This window comes from Lactuca sativa, chromosome 8 (assembly GCF_002870075.4).
Source record: "Lactuca sativa cultivar Salinas chromosome 8, Lsat_Salinas_v11, whole genome shotgun sequence".
NCBI lineage: Eukaryota > Viridiplantae > Streptophyta > Magnoliopsida > Asterales > Asteraceae > Lactuca > Lactuca sativa.
The window spans coordinates 132,422,335-132,442,166 of NC_056630.2; the positions used below are offsets into that span (position 1 = coordinate 132,422,335).

Consider the following 19,832-nt stretch of genomic DNA (forward strand, 5'->3'; position numbering starts at 1 on the left):
GGACATATTGCATAAATGGGACCTAAGACCTAGTAAACTTTGCAACTTTAAGCCAAATAAGGCCATAAAATAGCTAGATCTAACATGACAACCCCTAGAACACTCAACTTCTTGGAAAACTCAACCATGAGTCCAAAATTAAGATAAAACCCCAAAACAATAGATCTAAACAATAACAAAGCAAGTTCTAAACTTGATACCTCCAAATGACTGAAATGAGTGAGGAGATTCTGGATCTCGATCTTCCTTGCAAGCTATGCACCTTCAACTTCAAAGATCCTCCAAAAGTGTGTAAAATATCAACACTTAAGGGCCTCCACAAGCTCACACACTCACAAGGACGATGATATACACTTTTAGCGTTTTCTGGATAGAGGAGGCTGGTAAGGAGGCCATCCAAGAGACTTAAGGCCTATAAATAAGGTGCAACACCCTAAAAATTAGGGTTTCCTTCCCAGCCGCGAACTCGCCTAGTTGAGGCACCTCAACTCTCCGAGTTGGTTCATTAATTCCCGCGGCTAAAGTTCACTCAACACGCCGAGTTGAAGCTTTCAACTCGCCGAGTCTAACATGAAAAATCAACAATTAAGGGGAATAAATTCATACCAGAACCAAGCGTTACATAGAGATCTAGAGTTGTCACTTTTTTTTGCAAGCTATTAAAGGTAAAAAGTTCTTAGCTTGACATCTCTTTGTGTAGATCTAGTTTGGGGGTGATTCACGATTTATTTTAGTGCCTTCGGTTTGTCCTTGTGAGTAAAAGTTACTCCAAGGACTTAGTCTCTAGATCTGAACGTTTTAGAGGTCCCAAATGCATAAAAATGTCATCTTGATGGTTGTTATCCGCCCATACATGTGTATTAGCTCATTTGATGAAGTTGTAGATCCAGGGCTTAGATTTGGGACCCATTGAGCCACGCATAAGCTCAAAGTTATCGACTTTATGGATTAACACGTGTTTTGGAACTGGCTCTGTGTAATGGACGTTTGGGCTTAAAGGTTTAAGACCTTTTCTGGATGGATTAAGAACATAGAACGTATGCGAGGGTGTACCTCAGTGTACGCAACGCGTACTGGGTCAACACCCTGTGGGTTGGTCAGGACTCAGAGTACATTGGGCGTACTGACTGAGTATGCAGGGCGTACTCAGTTAGTGTTGACTTTTTAACCGGTTGATTTTGACCTTTGACCAAAGTTGACCTAAGGGGTAATTTGGGTATTTTATCAGTGGCTTGTGATTAGGTCTGTATTGAAGGTGATCTAGTAGAGTCGACAACATTCAAGATTTATTCAGTTGTGTTCAGTTTTTGAGGTGAGTTTTCCTCACTATATTTACGGGTCGAAGGCACCAAGGCCGACCCTCTGGTTTGATAACTTGTTATATTGATCAATGTTATGTTGAGTATGCGGTAGACCTGTATGATTATATGATAGCTGACATTAGATTGTTATATCTGTAGGACTATCTATGATTACTGACTGTATGAGTATATGTTTGTTGAGTATGTTTGTTATTTGTTATATATCGATATGTTATGTTGAGGTTGAGACTACGACTTTATGTTGTCAGTCAACAGACCGGGGCAATCCAATCATAAGGTTGTGGGCCGGGGCATTTCAACTGGGAGGTTGTAGGCTAGGGGTAATCAAACCACAAGGTTGTGGACCTGTTGTGTATTGGTTTATGATAATTAATACAAAGTTAATGGATTTTTTTAAAATTTACACAAATAGTCCTTATAGGAAGTTTTAGAAAATTTCATAATGGTATTTATGAGAGTTTTTAGAAAATTTCACAAATAATCCTTATAAAGACTTATTGCCTCTATAGTAGACTTAAGTTATAAGGACCATGTGTAAAAAGACCATTTATGCAGAAAAAAATATTTTGGACGCACTAATGTAAAGTGGTATGTTAGAGTGACCAAAAAGTGTAATTTATTCTCTTAATTAGTTAATTATTTGATATCAAGTATCAACCATACTTAAAATGTGTAATAATAATAACAATAATAACAATTAACAAGAGGTGAAGAGGAGATTGTGTGGAAGTGGCCTATTCCATTATTTTATGGGTTTCCGTATGATATTTGTCAGGGACAAGTGCTGCCATAAAGGCAGCATAGTAGCAGCAGAAGATGCAACAGAGGTGTTGCAGTCATTATACAGTGCACACCAGATCTCTATCACGAACAGAAACGACCTGTATATTTTTATCTCTTTCTGAAGCTTAATTCATATACCCAGAAATTCCAGGGGTTTCTCTTTCTTCAATATCTTGACCGGAAAAGAAGACCCGATCAATGGAAACGATGACTACAGCAAGGAACGACAATTCTCGATTTCCGTTCACATCAAGTCAATGGCAAGAGCTAGAACACCAAGCGCTTGTTTACAAATACATGATTTCCGGCATGCCCATTCCTCCTGATCTCCTCTTCTCCATCCAAAGAAGCTTGGATTCTTCCACGAGACTTCTCCTGCACCACCACTCTCCCCATCATTCAAGTATGTCGTCTAATTGTATGTTTTTCATGCTAGTTTTTTTTTAAACCTCAGATCTTAGGTGCTTCTCGAACATGGATATGCATGCCAACTGTTTGAAGTATTTCCTACAAGAAAAAAAACACTCTTCCTTCACTTGTCAAAACAGAAAACAGCATCTGAACTTGAAAACCGTTTCTCAGAAAGTTTTTGAACATGGATATGCATGCCAACTGTTTGAAGTATTTCCTATAAGAAAAAAGAAACTCTTTTTCACTTTGTGAAAACAGAGACCAGTGAACCAAACTAAATCATTTAAAAAAAAAAAAAAGGTGATTGATGGACAGGACATATTTACATTAATCTGCAGTTGGAGTTGGATGGAACTGTTTCCAGATGGGATTTGGGAGGAAAATAGATCCAGAACCAGGGAGATGCAGAAGAACAGATGGAAAAAAATGGAGATGCTCTAAAGAAGCTTATCCCGATTCAAAATACTGTGAAAGGCACATGCATAGAGGCAGAAATCGTTCAAGAAAGCCTGTGGAAGTAAACTCAGCACCCAACACACCACCAGCATTATCAATCTCTACGAAACCCATGATGAATTACCCTGTTTCACCTTTCCTTTATCCCCAAATCCAATTATCATCATCATCATCATCCAGAGCTCCTGTTAATGGTAATGTCGTGTCATCTCATCAAGATCGGTTTTGGTTGGAATCTAGCAGCGGGTACTCATCACGTTCAGAAAAAGATAACAGGTAATTTGTTTGTGGAGTGTCAAAACTTTACACATGCATTAATCCCTTGTCATCATCATGATTGTACACATGCACACAGACAGACAGACACCCACATGCTAATGTCCAGTCGCATAAATGATTCTCTTCTCTTTCTCAACATTATCAACTCATATATGCTTTCACAGCCTGTGCTTTTTTCATGCTAACTAGCATCTTGCCATTTCAAGTTCCAAATTTTACCTTCATTCTATCATTACGATAATATAGTTTTGGACCATTTGTCAGTTTCTTTGATTGTACTTCTCATAAACCATTTATCTTAATAAATAATAATCCATCCACCTTTTTCTTTTTTAAAAAATAAATAAACAAACTATACCTTATTACCTTATACCTTGGTCTAAAGTTGCATGTCACAACCATCTTTTAGAAATGACCCTGTAAAATGGATAATGCTTCATAGTTGTTACTTTCCGTACATAACATAGGGTCCATAGCTCCATTCCTAGTCACCTACACCAGACAAAGACAAAGAAGACTTGCTTTTATTGATTCGACTTAGAGGTTCTCTATTTCTATAGCCACCCTTGCTTTTGTTTGTAAAAGCTGTAATTAATTAACTACTATCAAAACCAATTACCTCATATCATTTAGGTAACACTTTATTTTCTTTCGCACTCAACTAGGTTTATATAACTGTTTCAAAATGATAATTATTAACTAAAACAAACTTATACTATAGTCCAAAGTGTGTTTCATTTCCATTTTCCACCACCAATAAGCGTCTCTTTATTTTAAGCTGATGTTTTTTTTTTTAAATGTTAGCTATGGGATGAAAGAAGAGATGGCTGAACATCCATTTCTCTCAGAAAGATGTGGAAGTGGCACGATGAGTGCTTCAATGGGTGGTGATTCTTGGAACTTGGAACCACTGGCTATGAACAACAACAACACATCATCATCATCATCTTCTTCTTCTTCATTAATGGTCCACACAAAACAAAGGGCTTATTATGATTATGATCAGTTGACTTTAAAAATTAATCAAAGAAAAGATGAACAACCCAAGAAAGTTATGCATCATTTCTTTGATGAATCTCCACAGAATGACGATGTTGATGGTGGTAATAAAGATTCTTCCACTACTCAACTTTCCATCTCAATCCCAAATGGTGCTCGAGACTTCTTCCAGACCCATAATCGTAATTTCAACTCATTTTTCTTCTTTCCCTTTGGTGTTGTCTATTTGATTAAAACAATGAAAAGTAATTATAGTTTCTCAATGTGTTGCAGATAAATGAGGTTTTCATTTGAAAGAAGGACAAGGAATTTCACAGGGGTGTTGGTGGATTAGTAAGTGTTAACTTTTTTTTTTTTTTTTTTTTTTTTGGTTGTGTGAAAGGAATGCTGCTACTTATTAGAGACTTATGTAGTTTCTTTAAAAAATGACATGTTTCGTGAGGTTTTCGACTGGGCTATAAAACGTTACAACAATTAGCGTGTGTTTATTTCACAGATTTTGAGGAATTTGGAGGTTTTGAAATGTAAATTTAAGTTAAATGTGCTTTTGGTTGACAAAATCAAAGAAATTAGTATTCTTTAAATTCTATGTCGGAAGGAATTTTTATTATTTGGTTTGGTTACAAGCAAAGATTTTAGATCCAGTTACTTATATTTTATTGAAATGACAAAAGGTGCTTTCATCATTTATTTTAGTCCTGATTCATCAAATAAAAAAATTATTAAGGGGTGCGAACAAGCTAATTGACTTGTGAGCTATTCGGAAGTGATTAGTTAAAAGCTCGATTTGAAGTTGATTTTAAATGAGTCCGAGCCAAGCTTGAGCGTAAGATTAGAGTTGTTTATTAAACGAGTTCGAGTCTGTGTTATTAAACCTGATTAGGCTTGTGAGCCTAAACGAGTCTTCATATATATAATATAAAATTTAGAATTTTATTTTTATATATTAAAATTAATACCATTTTAGGGAATTAGGGTATAACTGTATACGAGCCGAGCCCAAACCTAGTCTGAGCCTGTATAAATTTAAACGAGTCGATCTAGAACTTCATACCATAAGGCTCGAAATGAGTCGAGCTCGAGACTAGAAAAAAATAAATGGATCAAGTTTGAGCTTGGCCAAACTCGAGCTTGAGCCTAAAGAAAATTAAACAAGTCAAGTCTGAGCTTGGTCAAACTCGAATTCAACTTAACATGTTTGCACCTCTACTCCCAAGCCCATTCATACCTTATCCACACCCTACTTACCCTCCCACCCTACTTTGCATCCCATCCCACACACGTATAATTATATATTTTTATTTTGTAAAGTTATATATATATATATATATATATATATATATATATATATATATATATATATATATATATATATATATATATATATATATATATATATATTATGTGCAGATTAAATAAAAAAATAGGCTTGAGTTGGTAAAAGTTTAAAAAATTAAAACTTTAATTAAATAAAATTTTATTATTTTTATTAAAAATTACAAAACAATTTCAATAAAAATGTAATTTGATTATATTACATAGATCACTTTTTGATTATTTGACAAATTGCAAGCCAAATACAAAATAAAATTTATTATATTTTATGTCGGCGAAACGCATAAAAAATTTGAATTTCTTCGTATTCCAGTTAATTCATTTGACAAATTTTGTTATTTGATTTTGACTTGTGGGAAACAAGACTTGGAGGGTAAGGCTATGAGAGTATGGGCCAAGGGGGTTCATGTTTCCCCATTTAATCATTTATGCCCAGTTAAGGTTGAAAATCAGGTTTGAGCCCAAATACTTCTTTTAAGGGCAAGTTGGGCTCAGAGCCGAAAGACTTAAAAGGCTCGGTCATTTCTAATTCCTACAAAAAAACCTAAAGAAATCGCTTGCAAAGACGAATATCTAAGAAATGGTGCATATAATATTAAATATTTAAATACATGTTGAATTTTATACAAGTAACCAACTGTTGTCATATAATACACGTCAATATGATAAGAATAATATTTAAAAGAACAATCATTTTACATATCTACATGATTATATAGATTTTTTATAAAAAATTCAAGCAAAAGTATGTGTTATTGTTATTAACTTTTTATTCTGAACTAGGTGGGGAACCCCGCGGGGGTCGGATCCGACAATTTTTTCTGTTGTTTGTTCTTTGTAAATGTTATTCGATCAACTATTTGTTTATAGTTTGAGTTGCTCATTGCTTCCCTCTTTAACTGATCTGTAAGCAAAGTAAGAAAGTTGTTAGATTACCATCTTTAACTGAAATAGAATTAAAATGCAACACATTTTGACAAATTCTGGAAATGGAAATCATATATCATAAACCAAAATAACCAACATTGCATTCAAACGCTAAAACATAAAGTATATTAGCAAGTAACTTCTACATTCTGTAGTTCTTCCTATAACTGTAATACTTGAGATGTTCTCCATCATCCCAGCCATAATGTCAAAAATTGGGCTCGAATCACCAACCTGTTTGATTAAAATTAAATAAAATCAGAACACATCAGAAACCTGCTACACTTCCAGGGGCATTCTAGTATTTTTAAACGAACATGTACCTTAGATGTCAACTCCACAAGGCATTTATCCACCAACCATGAAAAATTTTCTTCGATTTGATCGTGTCTGCTCCGAAATCCACAACATCTAGCGCCAAATGTACACTTTTTCTAAGATGCCTAATGACATCAGCAATAGCTCCAGCTATCACAACCAAAGCTACTTTCTCTGTTTCTTGTGCAAGTGATGTGGTAACCTCTAAGATGTGCAGCGGCATATCAGGTTTTTTAAGTATGTTTTAGTGATAAAGATGCTTGATTAATATACAAAGTAGAAAATGTGTGTTGTGTGCTGAAAAAAAATACCTAGGAATGAATGAATGTATATCAATCCATGATATTCACCATTTTTTCACTGCAAATCAGCCATGAATTCTGGATCAATGTAAACTCTTATGGCAGTGTTTGTCTTGAATAATTATATCATACTGAGAGTGCTCCTTCCTTGGCAGCAACTAATTTAGACCAAATGGTACAGAAGCATTTTGAAGATATGTTATACAAAAATATGAAAAGAACCATCAAACATATGAAACACATTAGTCCACATAGTGTAATTAGTAAATATTCTTACTTGATCCAGCTTCTTGACCAAGCAAGGGATCCTACTACAACCTGCCAAGTTATTATATACGTGTGGGGAGAGGGGGCAACTTTGTTAACCACCTCGTCAAACAAAATATATTTGTATCTCAAATTTTGCAATAGAAAGAAACTTGAAAGTACAACGTTTTAATTGAGTGGATTTTGGAAATACAATGTCTTACTAAGAAAAATATGATGTAATAGAAGAAAATAGAAGTTAGATACTATAATACGCATGTAGATGAATAAATGGTGATTGTTATTGCATTTAGCTCTTACATGAAATAACTTATTATGTAAATTTGACATCATGGGACAATGACAGTTAGTAATTAGCTAAGAACTAACTTTTTTTTTGGATATTATAGACGTTGAACTTTAAGGTCTGTGACTACAACCTGTAAGAAACCTCTACCTGATAGCCAAAGTGGAAAATATGAATATCAATAAAATAATATATCATCAATTAATGCATTTTCTTGAGGAGTTAATGCAATCAATGCTCTAGCCACCAAACTACAAGTGGTATCATATTGAAAAAAAAAATCAAACCTCCAAATATTTTACATATACTTCAATAAGCATATAATAACAGTGGGCAGGGGCCATATGGTCCTAAAACTTAAAAAAAATAATTTTATCAATATAAAAAGTGTGCAGGGGCAATATGGTCTTAAAAATGCAAATATAATTTTTTTATTATTAAAACAGTGTGCAGGGGCAATATCGTCCTAAAACTATAAAAAATGATTTTTATTAATATATAAACAGAGTTCAGGGGCAATACCGTCCTAAAACTGTAGAAATTGATTTTTTTTTTAATATAAAATAAGTGTGCAGGGGCAATATGGTCCTAAAACCATAAAAAATGGATTTTATTAATATAAACATCACGTCCTTTATATGGTTCTCAACTCCATTAAAAATTTGAAAAATAGAATGTTAACAAGCTTTTACACCAAATTAAAGACAATCACAATTGTGGGAAAAAACAACAATCACATTAGTGTACCAAAATCAACAATGCATAAAACTTAATAATCTCCAAAAGCCGGACTTATGATAAACCAAATTAAAATTCATGTGATGTTTAAAAAATCTATACCTTACCATGTAAAGATACTTTGATAAAAAAAAATCAAGATATATTACGGTTATAGATATTCACATAAGTTGTTGTAAGCTAAGAATATATGCCACATTTTGTTCGTTTTTAAGGTGGTCGATATCTTCAGCTTTTTGAGGCTGAGAGCCAACAATAAGATTTTATGTTATCAGATTATAATTCATGCCTGAAGAGGCATGTCAAATATTGTTATAGATACTATCAAGAATCAAAAGTATAACTTTTTTATAATCTTCCTTTTTACATCATAAAAAGTAAAGCTACATTTATGTATCCTTCTTTTTCATCTTTCTGTAATTGACTTTGACTTTTGGTAGTCAAAAAATAAAGGTAAAATGCATCGTAGATTCATAACTTTATGTTAAAGACTTCCAAAAGGCAAGCACATATAAAAACCTAAAATAATAACAAAAAGAAAACCTTATTAATCGATTTAAGACCCTAGAGACATGAAATACTCAATCTCTGAAAGTAGAAGAATTTAAAATTTTCACGGTAAAAAACTGAAAGCATACAGACCATTTTGCAATTCACCCAAAATTAGAAAAGTGATTACCTCAGTTGACTCTTCTGTAATACTCTGGCATACCCAACCCGTTTAGCCTACCAAAAGAAAATATTAAACAACCATCAAAATGTAAAAGATTTTTTTTATATACATTGACATAAATTTTATGTTGTTTCGTTTTCGATTTGGGCTATATCATGTGACGAATCAAGTAATGTTAGATTATTACTTTTACCAAATCGATGCCTAGAATTTCAGATCCCATACTATTGACCTTAACATATTATAAACAAATAGAATAAGTAATTCCATTGTCATTTTTATTTCATGTGTAGTGAAAAATATCAAAAACTACCTTCATTTGACCCATGGCAGAACAATCAAAACACCACATCAGGTTTTGCTAATATCATCCATCGGTGATTCGTTTCTGTCCCACGAAACCTACAACCGTATTAAAGACCCCAAGTTTACTGTATCGCAAACGATTACATCTGGTACAGATTGTAAAAAACATGAAAACCTTGATTATCCCTAAAACATAGTGAAATTTTTTTTAACATAGTGGTTCTTGCTCACCTGGAAATCAATAAGATAGCATACCATTGCACAACACTAAAACCTGCAAAAAAAAAAAAAACCAACTTCAACATAAACAAATTGAACACAAAAAAATATCAGTGTGTGTAAAAAAATATATATGTAATAGAAACACAATCACTTATTGAATTTTATAGACATTATATATACTAAATAGTGAATTTAAACAACTTTATGATACCTATTATGCAGGCTAAAAAGGAAAGAGGAAGTTATTTTGAAATACCAACCATCCCTAGAAGTTTTATCTATATCAAGCAGCAAGTATCCAATTGGGGAGAGAAAGGAAGGTACCAGATGTAAGATGTATGACAGAAACATATCCTCTGAGGAATACCAAATCAGTCTCAATAACTATATAACGCATCTGCAATTTAATAGCATAAAACGAAAATCAAGCAGACACAATAATGAATGATCAATCCGAATCAAAACCGAAAAGACGATAATTAGACAATAATTAGAAGCAGTTGGCGGTGGGAGCAGAACATAACACGTCGCAATTAGTGGCGGTGGGAATGAAAGGTTCGAGAAGTATTAAGAGGAGATCCCAATTTGAGGCGGTAGATATATGGTAACACTGCGCAATTTAACATGAAGTGACTTGCTCCTATTCCTGCACAAATTAGCATGAGGACACTATTCCTAAGGATTGTCCATGTTTAATATGTATATATAATCAGATATTAAACACCTGGAAAATTGTTGGTGGTGGCTTGGTGCCAAGCGTATATATCACAAAAGAAAAAGGGAAATCTTCAGAAAAGTCCCATTATTTTGAGAAAAGTTACATTTAAGTCCCAATTTTTTTTTGAACTAAAAAACCCAAGAAACCGGATAAACCTTACAGTTTAATCCTTTTTGACCTATTGAGCAGCTCACCTTTACAACCCAAACACATTTTCCACTAGGCTAGACACCATTTCTTGATATCAACCCTTAAAGTTTGAATATAATGTATTAAATGTTGAAGCTTTTCATTGAAAATGAGCAAAATCCAAAATGGGATTTGAACCCACAACCTCCTACTAACAATGCTAACCATTTTCCACTAGGCTATCAACTTTTTGTTAATTACTAACCTCAACATTAGATATAATGCTCAAAATGCTGAAGCTTTTATTATTATTATTATTATTATTATTATTATTATAATAATATTTAAAAACGTAAATATATATAAACTTCGAAAAAAAGAATTACATTTATTATTTCTATTATTATTAATTAATATATTATAATTATTATTATTAAATATATATATATATATATATATATATATATATATATATATACATATTTTTAATATAAATATATATGTGTATTTTTTTTTCGAAGTTATATATATATATATATATATATATATATATATATATATATATATATATATATATATATATATATATATACACGTATTTTTAATAATAATAATAATTATAATATATTAATTAATAATAATAGAAATAATAAATGTAATTCTTTTTTTCGAAGTTTAGATATATATTACTGTTTTTTTCGAAGTTTATATATATTTACGTTTTTAATAATAATAATAATAATAATAATAATAATAATAATAGTAGTAGGAATAATAAAAGCTTCATCATTTTAAGTGTTATATATATTGTTAAGTAGTGTAATTAACAAAAAGTTGATAGCTTAGTGGAAAGTAATTGGCATTGTTAGTGGGTGGTTGTCGGTTCGAACCCTATTTCTTTTATTTTCAATGAAAAACTTCAGCATTTAATACATTATATTCAAACTTTAAGGAATGAAATCAAGAAATAGTGTCTAACCTAGTGGAAAATGTGTTTGGGTTGTATAGTGAGGTCATGGGTTTGAATCCGACTCGTCTCATTTTCTAAATAAAGTCTGATTTTTGCATTTCAAAGAAGCATAGTCAGCATCCACATCAGCCGTTGTCCAGTTGGCATGCCATGTGGCATAGGTGACCTGTTCAATAGGTCAAAAAGGATTAAAGTGTAAGGTTTATCCGGTTTCTTGGGGTTTTTTTGTTAAAAAAAAAAGTTAGTACTTAAATGTAACTTTTCCCAAAATAATGAGACTTTTCTGAAAAGAAAAATTAGTCAAATTTGTATTTGAAAGTTAAAAGTTTGACCTACAAATTACTATCTACGTTTTTTATAATTAGAAATTTAGAAGTTTTAATCCCGATTTCCCTAACTAACGAATAAATATTAATCAACCCTCCTATCAAAAATACAAAAATCCAACCATCTTTCGTTGGTTGCTAATTAACATGTTTAGCGAAGACTTGTTATTTTGAAGATAAAAAATACTGCTTACATGCGTACAGAAAATATAAGCATAAAACATAAAGTTCATATATCATCAACATTAAAGTTTAGATTCTCTTAATTCAAAACATCATTAAATTTATATACAGATCTTAATAAGAATCAGAAAAAAAAACATTATTAAATTTATATACTGATCTTAATAAGAATCAGAAAAATAAATGCATGCATGCATGTTCTAATCTAAGTCTATGATCTTCTAGCTACTCCTGTTTGCCCAACTTCAAATTAATTGGTTCAAAATCTGATCGGTAGACGAACATTTGATCATCAGATCGTTTGGAAACGATTGTCTTCTCTTTGTAAAACAAAAAAACTCCAGTCCATATCTTAACACTTGCATTTGGATCATCAAATAACTCCAGATTCCTTGTATTATTAATATCTTCTGATTCTTCCTTGTTGAAAACATATATCTTCTCCCAGGATTCAGCATCAGTCCCGAGAACCCAAAATTCACAACCACAATTAATTGAAGACTTACAAAAATACCCCAATCTCCCATCATGTTTTACCAATTGCCTTGAAGTATACAACTCATAGTCCCGATCTTGAATCGGCGATGAAAAAGTTGTCCATTTTTCAGAATATGAATCAAATTTCAAGATGTCATTGTTCAACAATAACATGTAGATTGAGCCTCTCGTGGTGATTACCGGGCTTGCCATATCCAAGCTAACTGAAGATGGCAACAATAAGAGATCCATCAACTTCCATACCCATGTCGTTGAGTCGAAGATTTCACAACGATATGTCCTGTAAAATTCACCCCTCCTTTTCACGAAATTGGAAGAAGATAACCTGATAATCTTGTAATGGAGTACTGGATTTGAACCCACCACCACAATCGCAATCTTCTCAGTTGTATACCTGGTTCTTGGATTCGGCAATGGTACAACCTGTTTAGTTGCAGGTTTACAAACATAGTATGAAATCGACCCAGAAAATCTTGTATAAGGACTCTGGAACACGATGATTCCTTGCTCCGAAGATGCTAGAATTCGAGCATTACGTGGTAGAAAACCAAGATCGATGCTCTTTGATCCACGTGATGGTGCAAACTCGTGGATGTATTCAGAGCATTCGAGACCACACCTTTGCATGAGAAAGCCAGAAACAATGTCGTTTCTTTGCTTGTAAAGGTCAAGAAGATAGGGTTCATACGTGAGCTTTTCGAATTCTTTACTGATACAGCGCATGACATCCAATGTCTTTAAAGATGTACGTGAAAGAATTTCAGTCTTCACCATGTCGTCACAAAGCTTGAATTCCATTGAAAAGAATTTGAAATTTTCGTATGGAGGTTTTCTTTTGAAGGAGGGTCGACGTTTTTGTGAAGAGAAATATTACGAAATACAAATACGTATAGAGGATGATTGTGATAGGTTTACGAAGGGATGTGATACTTTATATATATGTAGACATGGATTGGTATTTGGTAAGTTGAGTTGTAGTAGGGTGACATAGTACTTATTGCTTTACTTGCGTCCAAAGTTTCATAATTTACGGTATATATTGTGTTACAGTTTCCATGCATGTATATAAAATAGGTATTTTTTAATATGTGGGAATTGATGATATATATTACCATAATTAATTATAAAATACATTAGTTATAAATATTATCATAATTAATAATTAAATGTAAAGTGTATTAATAATCTTCATAATAAATGTATTTTGAATTTAATTATGGTAATATTTTTTAATAGTGCCTTAGAAAATCCTATAAAATAAAGGATAAAGGCTTGAAGAAATCTACTCCGTTGTTTTAATTGTAAGCTGTTTTTATATTTGTTATTGGTGAGCATTTCCATATTTTGATATTTATAATATTTTTGGATATCCATTTTTTAATAAATATAATATTTTTAATAAGAATATAACTCGGATATATACATTAGTAATTTCTTTATTAAAAGTAATATAACACTGATGATATTTATTTTCCATACGAGTTATTTAATAACGAGTTTTATTACATGCGCATAATTATTTAATCATCTTTAATTTTTAGTAGTTACTCATATGTCATAACAATAATTTAATATTAATAAAATTTGGTTTTAAATGAATATTTTTATATTTAGATTGGTATAAATTTTAATTTTATATTCTGTTTTGATTTTTTAAAACCCCGACACACTACCTAGCTAGCTTCACCGCTGGTTTCCATGCATGGTTCACCTCTTGCATTATAAACTTCTTGTGGCGAAGGTAAAGATTGTCAATGCCACAATTTTATCATTTTTATCATATCTTAATAAATAATTAGATATATTAGTTAATGATACAAAACCAATTAGAATGGACAAAATATAAAAATAAATAAATAGAATCTAATATGATATCTTTATCCCATTAAATCCAACTTTTTGGTGGCTAGTAGAAAATGGGGATATTACATAGATGTACAAAAAAACAAATTTCTTTTGTACCGAGTAAACATAAATAAATGACCATTGCCTTTCTACTATTCCAAACAATTTCATCATGGTCCATGTGGTATGGAAAATTGCAAAATGGTCCCTGTGGTATGCAAAATTTTGGGGTTTTAGTCCAAACAATGACTTTTTTGGTTTCGTAGTCCTTTTGGAGTAGTTTGTATGTGAAAATGGTCCCTCCGAAAATTGAAATGACTATAATATCCTTGGGGTATTTATTTTTCATTTTTCTTTCATTTTTTTTTAAAATTAATATTTATTTATTTATTTTAACAATTAAAAAAATAATAAAGGACCCACCTCTCTCTCTCTAACCTAACCCAACACAGATCACTTCATCTTCAAGATTTTATCCCCCAAATCCATCGTCGACATCCCCAGTCGATCTCATAAACACTGAAACACACCTTCGATGAAAGTATCTGATACAGTTGTATGCCTTGGCCCCTAAATTGATGTGCTATTCTTTATACATGGCTTGGGGTTTTCAAGATACATGGCTTGGGGTTTTCAAGATACCTTAAAATTCTCCATCGCTGCACTAATGGAGTTCAAATCAAGATTTAATGCGCAGCTGAAGCAAAGTCAAGTCCAAGCTAATCTTCAATGGCGATGTGATAAGAAAAGGGCTTCAATTAAATGACGTGTTCAGGCCCCAGATTGTGGATTCCACTCTAAAACCTGCAACTACTTCCAGTGAGTTTTTTGCTCTTTTTTTGAAGATTTTTTCTGTGGAGCAAAATTGAATCTCATGAACCCCCTCCTGAAGATTATTGCGATCGCTGCTGCCTTTCCCCCTTTCATCCTCCATTTCTTCTCCGTTCCTTGGCCTGAACCCACCACCGAAGTGGGTGTTTCCCCGGAGCAAACATTGAAGGCGACAACCTCTTTTTTGAGGACTTTAGTCAAACACTTGGTCCGCCATAATGAAAACTCCACCTCTATACAAAAGCAATTCGTAGAGGGATTCCACGCACCCAAACAACTATAAAACATAGGCAATTTAAAGGAGAAAAAAACAAAATTGGACTTGTCTTTAATCGCCCAATTGAATTTCGAAGAAGCCATAGAAATCGCACACTGTACTTGAGTTTCTGCAGTCTTCTTAATCGATAATCACTTGTGAAATAGAAATCGAATCTGTCACCCGACTGTTTCCTTTACCCACTTTAGAAGCCCAGCCAAGAACCTCACCGTTGAATCATTGTTTGATTGAAATCCCCTCTCAAATGGCTCTATACCATGTTGTTGGACTTGGGGAAACGACTGTAGAAGAATTAACATCAGAGAGAGAGAGAGAGAGAGAGAGAGAGAGAGAGAGAGAGAGAGAGAGGGTCCTTTATTATTTTTTTAATTGTTAAAATAAATAAATAAATATTAAAATTTAAAAATAATGAAAGAAAAATGAAAAACAAATACCCCAAGGGTAATATAGTCATTTCAATTTTCGGAGGGACCATTTTCACATACAAACCACTCCAAAAGGACTACGAAACCAAAAAAGTCACCGTTTGGACTAAAACCCCAAAATTTTGCATACCACAGGAACCATTTTTGCAATTTTGTCTATTTATTAAGTGTTTATTTGTTTATACATATAGCTAGATCATACCAGCTGCCCTTTCATTCTAAAAAAAATTAGAGGCTGAACGCTATTAAGGAAAATCTAGAAATCGAGGGTAAATGCATAAAGGGTAAATCTGGAAATTAAACCACGAAGAGTACAGAAGTACATGGATGTTTAGGAACCAAAGGGCTTTTAGCCCAGCGGTATCAGGTGGCGCCCTACCTCTTTGAGGTCGATGGTTCAAGTCTCGTCGCGGACATAAGTGGAATTAGGTGTTAGTTTAGGAGTAGATTAGTATATTTGTATTTCCCGGTGTAAAAAAACATGGATGTTTAGGAAGAGTACAAAAAGGGAAAATCTGGAAATTAGAGGGCTGACTCGATAAAGTGAAACTATTTGCACTTTTATTTATTTATTTTAACACATGGTAATTCGAAAAATTTATAAATTAAAGCATTGTATTTTGAAAAATCATGATAGTCTTGAGTTTTAACGAATATTCTTAGAAAATTGGGGGTTGAATGCAAAAGAGGCAAACCTGAAAGTGGCGTAGCTAAGATTTTGTTAGGCCAAATAATATACAAAATATTAACAAGTGGCAAAATTCTTTAAACGATAACAAATATAATTATATATGCATTCTTAACTAAATTGTTTATTTTAGTTGGATATGATGTTATCTTACATGAATTTAATTGACATAGACAACAATATATTATCTCCTACTAATTTCTAGTTTTGAATGAAATAGGCTATATTACAACCCCAATTCCTTTTATTTAATATATATATATATATATATATATATATATATATGTGTGTGTGTGTGTGTGTGTGTAGACTTAGGTTATTTTATTTAAACTAATTATTGTGTTATTGTATGCATAAATGTGGGCAATCATTCACTACAAAAAATATGTCATTTAGTGGCACACAAGAAGTGTCACTAAAAACCAAAAAAATGCCGCTAAAGGCATCTTAAAGAATCTGCGACATATATAATAAGTGTCACTAGAAACGCTCCCACTAAAACCCTTTAGTGACACTTTTTGTTTTTGCCGCTGCAGTTTTTTAGGCTTTTAGTGACACTTTTTTGTTTGTCGCAATATAAGAAAAGTTTTTTGTGGCACATATTTTATACCATTGAACGCTTGTATTATTGAAGAATTCATGCTACTTTTAGTTACATATTTTAAGAATTTAGTGACATTTTTATTTGCCACAATAAAAATATAGTCTGCGGTACTTATTTATTTGTCACAATAGAAACATTTTTTGTGGCACATATTTTGTGCCACTAAAAGCTCATGTGATTCAATAATTTTTTCAAATTTTGGTTACATATTTTATGATTTTAATGGCATGTTTCTATTTGTCACCACATAAAAAAATATTTAAAATATATTTTGTGTCACATTTTGTGTCGTTAAATATGAGAATCTATAATTTAAGCTACTTATGTCTATATAATTTTTATCTTTAATATAAAATAAAATGGATAATTAAATTGTTAATACGTAGAAAATAACAAAATACATCAAAATATGATGGTAAAATTGTAATATTTCACCTAATAAGAGTCATGTAATAGAAGTAAAAAAACTCACAAATTACTAACATAATCTTCTTTTCTAAGATTCTTTACAATCTAATTCTAGAAATGTTAATATTTAGCAGCATCAAACTTCTCTTTTACAAGAAACTGATTAATTACTTTAAGAGAATTCCTGCAAAGTAAAATTAAATATTAATATAATAGAAAATAAAATTCAATAAATTATATTACAGAAAGAGATCGAAAAAACCTACTAGAAAGAGGAATGTGGAGATTATCCATGAATGCTTTAGGGAACCTCTCAAAGCTTTTGTGGACAGTACTCAAAGACCTAATCTGAAAGCATTTAGAAAATGAATTAGTTTTTAGTCAATATGGAAATATAGAGAAAGTGTAAAGAGTAATACAAAGCTGAAACTCAATAGAGATAAAAATTGACAATTTTTTTTAAAGGTTTAAAATGAAGTATATTTATGTAAACAACAATCTACATGCACTACTAGAAAAACAGCCTTTTACGACGCTCATTGCGCGTCGTAAAGGGCTCAGACGACGCGCAAATGTGCGTCAAGGAAGGCCCTGTCATAAAGAGAGACAACGCACATTTACGACACTCATTTACGACGCGCGTTTACGACACGCAATGCGTATCAAGGAAGGCCCTGTCATAAAGGAAGACGACACGCATTCGCGTGTCGTAACCTTACGACGCGCGTGTTAATGACACGCAATGCGTATCAAGAAAGCCCCTGTCAAGAAAGGTCATGTCATAAATGAAGATGTCACACATTTTTGCGTATCGTAAATTTAAATGTTTAAAAAATATATTTATATATTTATTAATTTTCAAATTAATTTGCATTTACTGTCTCATAATAGAAATAAAATACCATATAAAAAAATACAATCCATTGCATAAAATTTAATGTCATACAATTCTATTTCTTACAATATATAAATTTGCATCCATCTAATCTACTCTTGGAACTGTTAGAGAATAACTATACTAAGATTTGATAAAGACCATTCTTTGCATCTGGGCGGTTGGTTTCCAAAACACCTGCTACTTTGTTGATCTTGCAATGAAGCTTCCCTGCTGCAATGAATCGTGATAGCTCCCTGTTTCCCCCCTTCAAATTCAAACAATCACAGACACGTTGTTAAAAAGACCATGATACCCTCATGGTACATATACGAACAAATAATTCAACGAAAATAATGTTAAATAATTTGCTTACAGATCAATGAAATCAACTGTGACACCAAAAGCCTTTGCCATGGCTTTAATGGTGACACGAAGAGGCACATGCAGATTGATAAGGGGTTGCTTTTGATGATACGAAGAGGCACATGCAGTTCTTTTCATCATCATAAGCAGAGACACCCAACGAACCATCCTAAACACATACAAGAAAAATGAATTCATAGAGTTCACAGAAAAAAAAAGCAGAAGAATATGGTAATCTTGCAAACCTTTCTGTAGCATTGAGATCCCAACTTGAAGATGTAGATGATAATGAAGACTAGATTAGATGTAAATAATAAAGTTGGAGAAAAAGAAATTAAAGCAAGAAAAGCTTTTCTAGCCTCTCTGCAAGCATCTGCAATTAGAGATGGTCATTCAAAGCTCTTTTAAAGCATCTTCTTTTCCTTGTGACCGCATGCTCTTAATAGATTATAACAAATGCAGTTTATGTTGGATTGATTTGACATGTTAGTGACACTTGAAGAGCATACCATAAAGTGAACCAGTTTTTGAACTCTTTATTGAGTGACCACGACGTCATCCCATTTTCAGCATCAATCAGACACCTAATTATTAACAACATGATGATAGTAAGATATAGTGAGATGCTATTCAAAATAAATGAAAATTTTATATTAAATGAAAACAAACCGATAGGATCTGTGGCTGGAACAACTATTTCAACAAGAGCAGGTCCAGGAATAGAAATTGAACAAAAATTAATTAGATGTCATAAAGGGTGTGAGAGATAATAGAAATTGAACAAAAATAAATTACAAAAGAAAAGTAGATTGTACCTCTCATTTTTTTTCTTTCTCAACCTGCTTCCTAGCCACTTCTGCTACAGTAAATCCAAAGGTGTCAAACTGCATTGATGTCCCCAAAGAATTGCTTTCCAGTTCCTGCATTATAAAAACACAAAGCATGGTCATTAATAGATTAAAAATGATGGCAACTCACACTATCATCACAGAATGCAACATATCATCATAGAAAATGGATCATATTAGGAAAAAAAAATCACACATACAGCTTTCTCATCGTCATC

At 32.4% G+C, this 19,832-nt stretch overlaps 2 protein-coding genes and 1 long non-coding RNA gene across 3 annotated transcripts; 1 reads left to right on the forward strand and 2 right to left on the reverse strand.

Annotated features, from left to right (window-relative positions):
• The first annotated feature begins 1,951 nt into the window (after window positions 1-1,951).
• LOC111919944 (growth-regulating factor 5) lies at window positions 1,952-4,834 on the forward strand. The gene is made up of 4 exons (XM_023915505.2): window positions 1,952-2,508; window positions 2,855-3,248; window positions 4,056-4,432; window positions 4,524-4,834. Exons 1-4 carry the CDS (start codon window positions 2,304-2,306, stop codon window positions 4,529-4,531), a joined length of 984 nt encoding a protein of 327 aa, XP_023771273.1. The 5' UTR covers window positions 1,952-2,303; the 3' UTR covers window positions 4,532-4,834.
• Window positions 2,183-2,979, reverse strand: LOC122195590 (uncharacterized). The gene is made up of 2 exons (XR_006185974.2): window positions 2,843-2,979; window positions 2,183-2,733 (listed from the first exon to the last, which is right to left on the reverse strand). It is a non-coding gene; the product is annotated as an uncharacterized LOC122195590 (long non-coding RNA).
• Window positions 4,835-9,004: 4,170 nt separating the features above from the next.
• On the reverse strand, window positions 9,005-13,246 carry LOC111919922 (uncharacterized). The gene is made up of 8 exons (XM_023915473.1): window positions 12,180-13,246; window positions 12,060-12,063; window positions 9,949-10,021; window positions 9,634-9,676; window positions 9,444-9,498; window positions 9,290-9,328; window positions 9,103-9,149; window positions 9,005-9,011 (listed from the first exon to the last, which is right to left on the reverse strand). The coding sequence occupies exons 1-8, from the start codon at window positions 13,244-13,246 to the stop codon at window positions 9,005-9,007; spliced, it is 1,335 nt and encodes a 444-aa protein (XP_023771241.1).
• Between the last annotated feature and the right edge of the window lie 6,586 nt (window positions 13,247-19,832).